The sequence below is a fragment of the Lontra canadensis genome, unplaced genomic scaffold (genome assembly GCF_010015895.1).
Source record: "Lontra canadensis isolate GAN:19392208 unplaced genomic scaffold, GSC_riverotter_1.0 scaffold15, whole genome shotgun sequence".
Taxonomy (NCBI): domain Eukaryota; kingdom Metazoa; phylum Chordata; class Mammalia; order Carnivora; family Mustelidae; genus Lontra; species Lontra canadensis.
The window spans coordinates 24,702,399-24,714,938 of NW_022631009.1; the positions used below are offsets into that span (position 1 = coordinate 24,702,399).

General features: G+C 39.4%; 1 protein-coding gene across 2 annotated transcripts in view; it reads left to right on the forward strand.

The window, feature by feature from the left end:
* The first annotated feature begins 581 nt into the window (after positions 1-581).
* The window catches only part of VIRMA (vir like m6A methyltransferase associated), a 57,807-nt gene continuing 45,848 nt past the window's right edge, over positions 582-12,540 (forward strand). The window contains exons 1-2 of one of the 2 annotated variants that reach the window (XM_032858695.1): positions 582-826; positions 10,500-10,615. In XM_032858695.1, coding sequence (XP_032714586.1) covers positions 764-826; positions 10,500-10,615 — 179 coding nt within the window. In that variant the 5' untranslated portion in view covers positions 582-763. The remainder of the gene's footprint in view (positions 827-10,499; positions 10,616-12,540) is intronic. The other variant, XM_032858694.1, reaches the window with a different exon arrangement.

A 12,540-nucleotide genomic window follows, 5' to 3' on the forward strand; every position in this document is an offset into this window, starting at 1 on the left:
GCGGGGTAGGCACATGTAATTTTACTAAATAATTCCTAATCGCTCTTCCAAGCACTTGTGTCGGTTTAGGCTACAAAATAGTTCCTGTTGCTCCAGTGTTCATCAACACGGAGGCAGTGAGAGACTTTTCACTCTATATTTCTGTGTTCATGGCATTTCACGTTATACGAATTCTCCAATTTTATTTCAATTAGTTCTCACAATAAGTCAGTGGGTTAGGCATTATTATTCCCATTTGCAGATGAGAAAACAAAAACAAAATCTCTCCATTTTGAGACAACAGTTTCTTTTCTTTCTTAAAAAAAAAAAAAATCTAACTTCAGCCTTGCGTATCGATCCTTCTTCCTGTCGGCTCTGGAAAGGCTGCTGGCTTGGAAAGTAGATTGCACTAGGCCGGCGGTCCAGAGTTGGCGGCGTTCCCTACCTCTCCTCCACCCTCCCCAAGACTGCTCGGTACCTCCCCACCCCAAGGCCGTCGTGGCTCTGAAACGCGGTAGAACAGGGTTTGGACCACTGGCGACGCCGTAGTCCCCTCCTTTTTTCTCCCCCGCCCCGCTCTGTGCTCCGAGGGCGCCCTCCGCCGCGCTGGAGAAGGCGGGGACGGAGACTTCCAGCAGCACCGCTCTTCCGGATAGGCCCAGGCTTGCGGCGCCAGAGCTCCGGTCACCGGAAGTGCTGCGGTCTCTCCCTCTCCTGAGCCGCTGTCGCCGAGGTTGGAGCGCTGCCCCGGAAGTCCTCCCCCTGTCCCCCGCCCGCGGCAAACATGGCGGTAGACTCGGCGATGGAGCTGCTATTTTTAGATACTTTTAAACACCCTAGCGCTGAGGTAAGGCTTCGCGACTTGATTCCGATCCTGCTTCTCGACTTGAGGACCCTTACAAAAGGTCATTAGGCGTGCCTCGACTTTTCCTCCTGCCGATTGCCGCTTTAACTCCTCACATGCTAGCCCCCTCCCCCCAGCTTGGGTGTGGGCAACCACGTCGAAGGGAGGGCGGTGGTAGCCCCCTGGTTTCCCTGCTTTCCGTTAGTTCCCCTTGTCTGTGGTCGAGTCGGCCGCTCAGCTTGCCTTGCTCCTTTGTTGTGTTGTTGTTCCTGTCAGCTTTGGGCGTTGAGAAGGGTCATGGTTCTCAGGTTTACCTCAGGTGCTGTTTGGGAGGGGTCTCGGACAGCTTGAGTTTGACAGTACAGGTGACTGAACAGGTCACGCAGGCTTTGTGGTTCCTAAATCCCTTCTCCTAGGTCTCCTTCCTTGCAGGAGTTGTGTTGCCCAGATGTGACACTCACTCGGTTTAGGATTGCGGCGTTCTCCAGTTGGCCCTGAAACTTTAAGACTTAGCTCTTGGAAAGATTTCACACAGTAAGGCATGGATTATTTACATGGAACGTCCTTTGCGTGGAGAGAACTTGCGAAGAGAGAACTGAGAGAATTGTAGTCAAACTGTACAGCATAGTTGCGTTGTCGTTTGTGAGCGGCGGGGGGGGGGTCTTGCGGAGTAATCGTTCTGTAATAACTTGAGCTCCCTTGAACGTATGACTGACCCTGTGATAATGAAATTGAGTATAGCTGGTTAACTAAAGGTTCCCGAAAGCTGACAACAATGAACATTAACGAAGTCCATAGAGAGACTAAAACCACCCAGAACTCACTTTTCTCTTTGAGTGTAAACTTAGAGAACTCTTCTTTCCTCGGAGAGAATGATGATAGTGAGTAGTGGCTGTATCTTCATGCTTTGTTTGGAAAAATAAAAAGTTGACAACTTTGGTCTTCTAATTGTTTCAGCGAATGGTTTATAGGTGTATAAAAATCAAGACTTGGGAAACTTACAAACAGCGAATGCATTTGTGGTCTCATTTCTTGTGGTTCAGTTAGTTGTGCTTGTTCAACGACCATACATGTCTGACTGTACTTCCAGCTAGGCTTTAGAAAACTCTTGGAGTTAGTAGTTGGATCAGAACAGACCTGTCATGTGTACAGTAAAAGAGAACTATTAAAAATGAAAGAAATATATGATAAGTTAGTGGCATTCTTGTTTGGGAAAATCAGCATTCATTCACTTATAAAATTAAGAATCTAGTGTTTCTTCATTCATTCTTAGACAAACATTGAGAATCCAGGAGAGGATAGGACCAGTGTGGGCAGTGTTTGAGGGAGGCTTAGTAGAGATCCCATTTGAACTGAGTCTTGAAGGAAGGCTAAGGGTATGTGGGGGATATGGAACATTGAATTGTTTGTTCTAGGGAGTTTATAACTAAGTATTCCAGGTTAGGTCCACAAAATTATGATTCAAGTTAGAATCCGTTAAGTACATGAAGAAGCAGTGGGAATTCCTTGGGTTTTATCATCTTTCTCTCCCTCTCTCTTTCGTTTTAAAAGTAAGCTAGCTGTACACCCAATGTGGGGCTGAGATCAAGAGTTGCATTCTCTACCGGCTGAGCCAGCCAGGTGCCCTATTCCAAAGTGCCGATTTGTGTCTGACGTATTAGGACCTGAGTCAATATTTCTTTAGCTCCCTTAGGTGCTACCAATAAAGGCTATGTGATTTCAGGGGAGGGAGAAATCACTCTTGATTTGAGAATATCAGGTAATACTTCATCAAGGCTGTGAACTAGGTCCTTGATGGAAGAGGAAATGTTCCACAATTGTAGATAAGAAAGCAGGGCATTTATTCTCCTGGAGTAGTCGGTCCTCTTTAGAGAATGCCAAAAGTCCTAGTATGAAGTGATAGCTGAAGGGCAGTTTGAAGCCAGATCATGGAATTCCTTGAATGCTCAGCAAAGGAGTATGGACTTTATTTTGTAGGAAATAGGTAGTTTTTGAGCAGGTAAATTAATTGACTAGTAAATACATTAAATTGATTAATTGATCAGTAATACCTAAAATGTTTCAGAAAAATTAGAGGTAGCAAATCAAGAAGAAAAAAGTGAGATGTAGTGAAAATTCTAGGTTAGCAGGTAGGCAGTAATCATTGCCAGCATTTACTGAATGTTTATTTTGTTCAAGACACAGTGCTTTGGTAATTTAGTTATATTTTCTCTAATTACCTTTCAACAATTTTGAGAGATTCTTATCCTCTATTTATAGATAAGAAGACTTCATGTGAGAGGTTAGGTGACTGCCCTAAAGTGGTGTAGCTGGATTAAGGCATTTCAGTGCATATTTCCTGGCTCTAAAGCAGTGCCATACTGTGTCTCAGTGGGACTAAGTAGAGGGGATAGACACAAGATAAATTTTGAATATAGAATTGACAGCATGGCAACTGATTGTGTGAGGGATAAAAAGTAGCTAAAAATGATAGAGACCTAGTTATAGAGACTAGAGAACTGGTGGGATCATTGATAGAAATAGAAATGTCTGGAATTGGGTGTGGTGGGAACAGGATAATTTTAGTTTTTGGTGTGTTTAGTAGTATACCAGAGAGCTTTGCTCAATAGGAAGCTGGGAATCTGTTTTAACAATTACTTATGAAAAATACTTTTGAAGGTGAGCTAAGCTCCGGGAGTGGCAATACAAAGAAGAAAACCAAAAACTCCCAAAATCCATTGCCCTTGCTTCCAAAGGAGTTTGTAATCTGGCGAAAAAGATACTTTCCCAAGAGGAACACTGAAACAGGTTTTGGTAGTTCTAAATGAATTCAAATTGTGTTTGTGGTTTTTATTTTATAATAAAAAAATTTTTTTAATTAATTTTAAAAATTAAATAACTTATTTTAGTAAGTTTTAAATTCATTCTAGAAAAATGAGGAAGTACAGAAAAGCAAAGGCTTTCATAATCCCACCTTTCTTAGTCCGAGCTATGATTAACAGCTTTTAAAAATTTTTTTCCAGGTCCTCTAGTAGATACATATATATTTAAATGTATAAACCATCACCCACATTAACATACCCATACTGTATTACTGTTCTTTTCTCACCTAACAATGTGTCATGCATCTTTATAGATCAAGAGTTATGCTTATATAACATTTTAAAAGTATACTTTATTTTAAAACATTATCTTTTTATTATGACAAGGTAACACATGTATGAGGCACAGATTCAAAAGGTACGAAAGGTTATACAGTAAAAAGTATGTCTTTTTCTTATTATCCTCTAGCAATCCTGTTTCTTTCCCTAGATATTCTATATAATACCACTTTTTGGCTGCATAATATTTCTTCAAGACTGTTATTTATATATTCTCATACATTTAGGTTTCTAACTTTTTACAGTGATGTCTTTATTTTTTTATTTCTATTTCTATATCTATTTTTATTTTTTAAGTAGGCTGTATGCCCAGTGTGGAGCCCAGTGTGGGGCTGAACTCATGATCCTGAGATCAAGACCTGAGCTGAGGTCAAGAGTTGTACACCTCACTGGCTGAGCCACCCCAGGCACTCCAATGCATCATTAATTATTACTTTCTAGAGTGGAATTGCTGGATTAAAATAATAGTCTTACAGGAGTGATTGATGCTAGAAAATCCCACTTTCTTTTATTTATTTTTTTTTAGAGAGGGAACTGGCGGGTGGTGGAGGGCAGAGGGAAAAAGGTAAAGAGAGTATTTATTTATTTATTTATTTTGAGACAGAGAGGGAGGGAGAGACTCTCAAGCAGGCTCCAAAGTTAGTGCAGAGGCTGCCATGACTCTGAGTTCATGACCTGAGCTGATACCAAGAGTCAGACACTTAACACACTGAGCCACCCAGTCACCCCAGTCCTACTTTTAGAGTTTCTTTAAGAAACCACTTTGGCCCCTGGGGAAAAAAAATATATATATATGTTTATAAAAAATAAAATTATAAAAAAAAAAAAAAAAAAGAAACCACTTTGGAACTCATCTGAATAAAAATGATAATGGAAGTGATAGGATTGGATAAGATAGCCTTAGCTTACCTTTAAGGAGAGTGTAAAAAGAAAATAGAAAATATTTTCAGGGATAGAAGAGTGAGGAGGGGGATACAGCTATACTGTGACACAGGAGCTCTTTCTGAAGGTAAATGTGGTTCAGAGTCCTGGAATTTGACCAATTTATTCTTCACAATTTCTATTACCTCCATAATTGTAAATCTCTTATGATTTCCCATTGCCAACCTGTGTTCCTAGATTTATGTACTCCTCTAGATATCTTTAAAAAAAATTTTTTTTTACTTTTTTAAGATTTTATTTGTCAGAGAGAGAGAGAGAGAGCATAAACAGGGGGAGTGGCTGGCAGAGGGGAAGCATGTTTCCCACCGAGCAAGGAGCCTGATGTGGAACTCAATCCCAGGACCCTGGGATCCTGACCAGAGCCGAAGGCAGACGCTTAATTGACTGAGCCACCCAGGTGTCCCGATCTTTTTTTTTTTTTCAAAGATTTTATTTATTTGAGACAGAGTGTGCACAGGAGCGGGGGGAGGGGCAATTAGGGACAAGCAGACTCTCTGTTGAGTGGAGAGCCTGCTGCGGGGCTTGACGTGGCTCTCAGTCCCAGAGCCCTGAGATCATGACCTGAGCTGAAGTCAGACACTTAACCGACTAAACCGCACAGGCGTCCTGTATGCCTCAAGATAACCTGAAGCCCCTACTTCATTGTAATATTTTTTGACTTTCTGAAAATACAATTCAATCAGCTTTTATTAAGCACTTATTAAAAGTCATGCATTAGGGGTGCCTGGGTGGCTCAGTGGATTAAACCTCTGCCTTCGGCTCAGGTCATGATCACAGGGTCCTGGGATAGAGCCCCACATCAGGCTCTCTGCTCAGCAGGGAGCCTGCTTCCCGCGGTCCCCGCTGCCTGCCTCTCTGCCTACTTGTGATCTCTGTCTGTCAAATAAAATTTTTTTAAAAAAGTTATGCATTAAATGAAGATGCTAGGCACTATGAGTATAATAGTAAACTGAGACTTCATTCTTGCCTTCTTGAAATACCACTCTATTGGGGGAGAGAAAAGAAGCAATTACAATTTAGTTTGATAGGAGGCTTTTGAGTCACAAGGAGAGGCACCTGTTTAGACTTGCTCAGGCACAGCTTTCAAGAGAAAGTTGATCTCTAAAAGGAGATGGGACAGAGGAGTGTGGGAGCAGAGATGTTAGCAAGAGTGAGGCATGAAGGTGAGAAAGAGCATGGTATGTTGGAGCTATAAATTTGGAGTGATAAGAAGGGACTGTACTTTGTGTGTGTGTGTGTATAATATATACTTATGTGTGTGTATATATATGTACATATATATGTGTATATATATATTTTAAAGATTTTTTAAAATTTATTTGAGAGCGAGAGAAAGAGCATGAGAGGGGAGGTCAGAGGGAGAAGCAGACTCCCCATGGAACTGGGAACTGTGGGACTCGATCTGTGCCTCTGGGATCATGACGTGATCCGAAGGCAGTTGCCCAACCAACTGAGCCACCCAGGAGCCCCTGTACTTGTATATTAGACAAGGAATTTGGCCTGGGGACATTAAAGAACAGGGGAGTGATAAAATCACCTTCTAGAAGGACCATAGTGCAAGAGGAGAATGGGTTGGAAGGGGGCAAGAAAGAAGCACAAAACTGGTTAGGATCCTATTGCTGTAATCAAGATTAGTGTAAATAGTGTCTAGAACTCGAGAAGTGACAGCAGTAATGGAGAGAAATACACAGATTTTTAAAAAAAGATCTCATTTTTTTGAGAGAGGATGAGTGGAGGGGGAGGTGCCTGCTGCTCCCCCCCCCCCCCCCCCCCCCCCCCCTGGTGTTCTTTCTCTTTGTCAGATAAATAAATAAAATCTTTTTTTTTTAATTATTTATTTGACAGACAGAGATCACAAGTAGGCAGACAGTCAGGCAGAGAGAGAGGAGGAGGCAGGCTCCCCGCTGAACAGAGAGCCTGATATGGGGCTCGATCCCTGGACCCTGAGACCACGACCTGAGCCGAAGGCAGAGACTTAACCCACTGAGCCACCCAGGTGCCCCTAAATAAATAAAAACTTAAAAAAAATTTATTTCTTGTAATTTTATTGATTGTTTTAGCTACTCTGCCCTCCTTCTCTTTCCCCTCCATTTTGCCCTCTTGCCATGGTGAACTTAACTTACAGTTTCTTAAACCTTCCGAGTTCTTGTTTGCATTCCTTACCTGCATGCATCTCCCCTTGCTTAGAAAGTTGTTCCCTCCTTCTTTTCCACTCATTCTTGTTTTCCTCTAAGACTTACTTAGCTCAGGTGCTACTTCTTTTGAGAAATCTTTCCTGATACTTTTCTTTTCCTCCCCACAAAATTTTCCCCACAACTTGAGTTAGGTAAGTATCCCTTTGACTTTGCACAGTATCCTGTGTAGAGTCTATATCATAGCAATAATATGTCTGCCACAATAGATGGTCTCTTCCTTAATGGCTCAAATTATGTCTTTATCTTGGTGTCCTTGGGACCTGGTATTCCTTGGAACATAATAGACATACATTTATTTATGTATTTATGTATTTACGTATTTATTTATTTATTTGACAGAGAGAGATCACAAGTAGGCAAAGAGGCAGGCAGAGAGAGAGAGGAGGAAGCAGGCTCCCTGCTGAGCAGAGAGCCTGACTCGGGACTTGATCCCAGGACCCTGAGATCATGACCGGAGCTGAAGGCAGAGATCTAACCCACTGAGCCACCCAGGCACCCCAATAATAGACATTTAATAAATGTTTAGAAATAAATATTAAATAAAAGGGGTAGCAACTAAGGCAGAAACTCTTCTACTTAAAAACAAAATAGATTTTGAAAAGCTGTTCATAAAACCTGAAGTTTGTTTTTTTTTAGGTCCACAGCAATTACACCTTAACTACTGATACCTTTAATTAATCAGTATAGGGCAGGGTAGAGGAGGATACAATTAATGAAATTTGTTCTGAGTTTCCTTTGTATGTATATATTTTTAAAAGATTTTATTTATTTGTCAGAGAATGTGAGCGAGAGAGTGCTCAAGCAGGGGGAGCAGCAGGCTGAGGGAGAAGCAGGCTTTCTGCTGAGCAAAGAGTCTGATGTGGCACTAGATCCCAGGACCCTGAGATCATTACCGGAGCGCGGAAGGCAACCGTTTAACCAGCTGAGCCACTCGGGCGCCCCTTCTTTGTACATATTAATGAGAATTTATAACATGTAAGCAAAGGAGCTTCTATATTGTACGGTTTATAAGTAGAGAAGTTTCTTACAGGGGCACCTGGGTGGCTCAGTTGGTTAAGCATCCAACTCTTGGTTTCAGCTCAGGTCATGATCACAGTGTCGTGAGATCGATCCCTTGCATAGATAGCTCTGCGCTCAGCATGGAGTCTGAGACTCTCCCTCTCCTCTGCTCCTTCCCTCACTTGTGGACACGTCCCTCTCCCTCAAGCAAATAAAATCTTAAAAAAAAAATAGAAGAAGCTGCTTACAGGAAGGAATCATAGCACCAAAGGTTGAGACAAAGTGCTCATTTCTTTTATATAAATCTATTATAGTATCTGTGGAATATCTACAGTGTATTTATAATAATTAGGATACAAGTTCAGCTGCTGTCACAAATGTCAAAATAACAGTGGATTTGATAAAATGGGATTTTCTCTCAAGCTAGTTAGTTGTAAGTATTTAGGGCTAATGTGACAGCTCCACAGGTTCCTTCTATACCGTTCCTCTGCCATCCTTAGAGTATTGCCTGTATTGTTTAAGGTAGCTTTTCCATACCATTAGTGTTCTAGAAAGGCAGCAGAATTTTGGAACAAGAGGTAGGAGTTTTTGAAGTCTGAACCTTCCCTTTAAGTACATGATTCAGAATTGCCTGTATCATTTCCATTTCTGTCCCATCAGTCAGAATTTATTTATTTGTTTCTTCATTTTCCATTTATCAGAATTTAGTGATCACAAATTCACAATGGCTTCTAGAGTCTGTGAAATCCGGTCTTTAGTTAACTTGTGCCCAGTTTGGGCTTCTTCTTCTTTTTTTTTTTTTTAAAGATTTTATTTATTTATTTGACAGATAGAGATCACAAGTAGGCAGAGAGGCGGGCAGAGAGAGAGAGGAGGAGGCAGGTTCCCTGCCGAGCAGAGAGCCCGATGTGGGGCTTGATCCCAGGACACTGGGACCATGACCTGAGCCGAAGGCAGAGGCTTTAACCCACTGAGCCACCCAGGCGACCCTGGGCTTCTTTATGTAAGAGGGAAGTGGGTATTGGAAGACAGCGGTCAGCTTCATTTTGCATTCATCCTGTTTGTTTTATATCTTTGAGAGTTTTTAAATACACTTAAGATTTCTATGCCTATATATTTAATTATGATCTCTGGGTTTAAAAATGCAAAATTGGGAAGTCGTCTTCTCTCACATTTTAGGGAAAACTAACTTGGTTAGTCTTTTGGTCTGTTGATATGCATAATATTCTGTGCAGCTTTAAGAGAGACTCAGGATTCAGTCTTGCTGGTTACAAATAACATGAACCATTCTTCTCATGAATTTTGATCTCTAAGTAATCATAGTCAGCTGAACTGCTAGGAAAAGTTGATGTAAGTCCAAAATCAGCATGACAAATTCCTTTTTAAATTATTGGTCACAGGGGCACTTGGGTGGCTCAGTGGGTTAAGCCTCTGCCTTTGGCTTAGGTCATGATCTCAGTGTCCTGGGATCGAGCCCCACATTGGGCTCTCAGAGGCTTGGCGGGAAGCCTGCTTCCCCCTCTGTCTGTCTGCCTCTCTGCCTACTTGTGATCTCTCTCTGTAAAATAAATTTTAAAAATCTTAAAAAAGAAAAAAATTAAAAAAAAATTATTGGTCACAAAAGCTATCTTTGTCTGATACTGTGTCAAATAATACATAGAAATAAATGTATGCTAAATACAATTTATGCTGTCCATTTCTTTATTGTGATAAACAGTTTGTGGATTCTTTTTCAAATTTCAGGAAGGGTTTAGCTCAACTATTAAGTGCCTAAATTACTCCCTTTGATCTCTTGATATTAGGGGTATGTAAGTTTAAATTAAGCTAATTTAAGCATATATTCACAGTCTCTTCTCTATAATTCAGAAATTCAAAAGTGGCAGAAAAATCTACCCTGAATTCATTTGGCCATGGAATCAGATTTGAATTGACATAAGTTATAGTCTTTAGTGTGAATGTTTATACATGCAGTTAAAGAAATATTAATGCTTTGATTACCAGGTGTTACCCCAGAAGCAGCAGGTGTTAAGTACTGTGCCATACTTGTATTATATTACCGTTCTAAAAACCCAGTAAGTCAGGATTCTGAAAGGCATCTTTCACAGTAAGGGATTGTGGATCTGTATTGGCCCAAGCAGAACATCTGCAGAGAGGCAGATATGCTGCAGAAAATGTTAATAAACACATGGAGGGATTTAACTATGTAAATTTTATCATCAGCTATTTTCAAAATAGTGATTTCTACAATATCATAAATAATGTAATAGCACTGTTTTAATGATATGAAGTTTAAGAATATTTGTGACATTCTGAAAGAAACAAATTGAAGACGAATAAATTTTGAATAGACAAAAGTGTTTTGCTTACAGTATGTCCTTCTTCTTCCCTTTTTTTTAAAAGCAAAGTTCTCATATAGATGTAGTTCGTTTTCCATGTGTGGTTTATATCAATGAAGTCCGAGTCATACCCCCAGGAGTAAGAGCCCATAGCAGCCTGCCAGATAATAGAGCATACGGGTAAGTCAACTTTGTTTTTAAAAGTGTTTGTAACTAAAGATTGTCTTAGACATACTCTTGAATATAAAAATTTAAGGTAATCTTTTGGAAGTAAGAAAAAAACCCAAAAAACTCTAAAACCTTATTCAGTTATGTTATGTTGCATTGTAATTGACTATAGACTTTCTGTATAATCCATGTATCATAAATTTGAAAAGAGCAATTTTTTTGGTCTAAGTACTAGTGAAATTTTTTTCTTCATTTATTTTTTATCTTCATTTATTTTTTTAATTGGTAAAATAAGTTTATATTTTCTAAAATATTCTAGGGTGGCACAATCTGGTAGATGAAGGTTTTTTTTTTAAGATGAATTATTTTTAACCTGGTTTTTTTTTTCCTTGAAGATAAATAAGAATTAGTCTCAATATTTAGAAATATATCTTTTATATTATTTTATAATATCAGTTTTCATGACTTAGTGGTGATCTTCTTGGCCTGATATATGTGTCTTTCTATAAATTTTAGATTGACATTATCCTTTAGTTGTAATTAGCAAGTAGTTGTTTGATGCTTTCTCTTTCTTAGGCTCTGTGGGAATAAGCAAAATGTAAGACATGGTCCCTGATGTGTTGTTGATAACTTTAACAGCTGACCTAAAACAGGAATTTGATCTTTGTTGTAACATGAATAATCATTATCATATTTTAATTACATGAATTGGAAGCATAAGCCAAATTTTGGTTGTGGAAGCATGAATATATATAATACATTTATTTATGTGAGTTTTTAGCTTATAGTCTCAATACCATATTTCATTATGTGCATGCTGTGATAGCTTGATTTTTGCTAACTTGTAAGAGTTAAACCAGCTACTTAGTAGTCAGTGTTATGGTACAGATTCAAAGATAAGGGCTCATTTCTTCATAGTTATGAAATGTAGTTGGCCTTTTATAGAAATAGATACAGAATCTGCAGAGGTTTTCAGGTCATTCAAAAGTAAACAAACACAAAACAGTAAGAATATTTAATGTTTATAATGAGAAATCATCATTTACTTTATATCTTTTTTCCATGGTTAAGGAAATTAAAACTTACGTTTTCCTATAATTTCTTCCTGTTTTTTCCTTTAAAGGAGATGTGCATGGAATGGGAAAGATGGAAGAATGATAGTATATCTAATAGTCTTCTCTGTACTGCCTCTGGTCAAGGAAGTTCTGTTAGTTATCTATTGCTACATAACAGATTACAGCAAAATTAGCAGCATAAAACAGTAAACATTTATTATTTCACACTATTTCTGAGGGTCAGGTAACCAGAATTGGATTAGTTGGCTCAGGTTCTGTGATGATGTTTTATAGTCAAGATATAGCCCGGGCTGCAGTCTCAGAAGATTTGACGGGGGCTGGAGAATTTGCTTAAAAGCTCACTCGTGGCTATTATCAAGAGGCTTCATTTCCTTGTCAGGAGATTTTCTCCTTGGGGCTGCTCATGTCACAACATGGATTCTTTCAGAGCCAGTGATCCTAGAGAGAGTGAGCATGCTTCTAACTTAATATCAGAAATGGCATACTGTCATTTTTACCATATTCTGTTGATTACATATTCTGCTGGTACAGTGTGGGAGGGAACTACACAAAGGTGTGAATACCAGAAATGAGGGGTTTTGGGGGGCTATCTTGGACACTGACTAGCATAGCAGGCAAAATGGATCTCTGTCATTGGCTGCAGTTGGTAAGAGTATTGTTACATATTCCATCCTCTTATCTCTCTTCTGTTTCTTAGCTGGGGGTGAATGGCAGTTCATGTTTTAATAATTCCAGATGTGAAATTATCAGGAACAACTTTATACATGATTAATGTGTTATAGAACAATAAAATGAAGTACTAATAAAGTCATGCAAATGTAAGATGTTAGGAAGTAATGTTAGAGATCAAGTGATATTTGC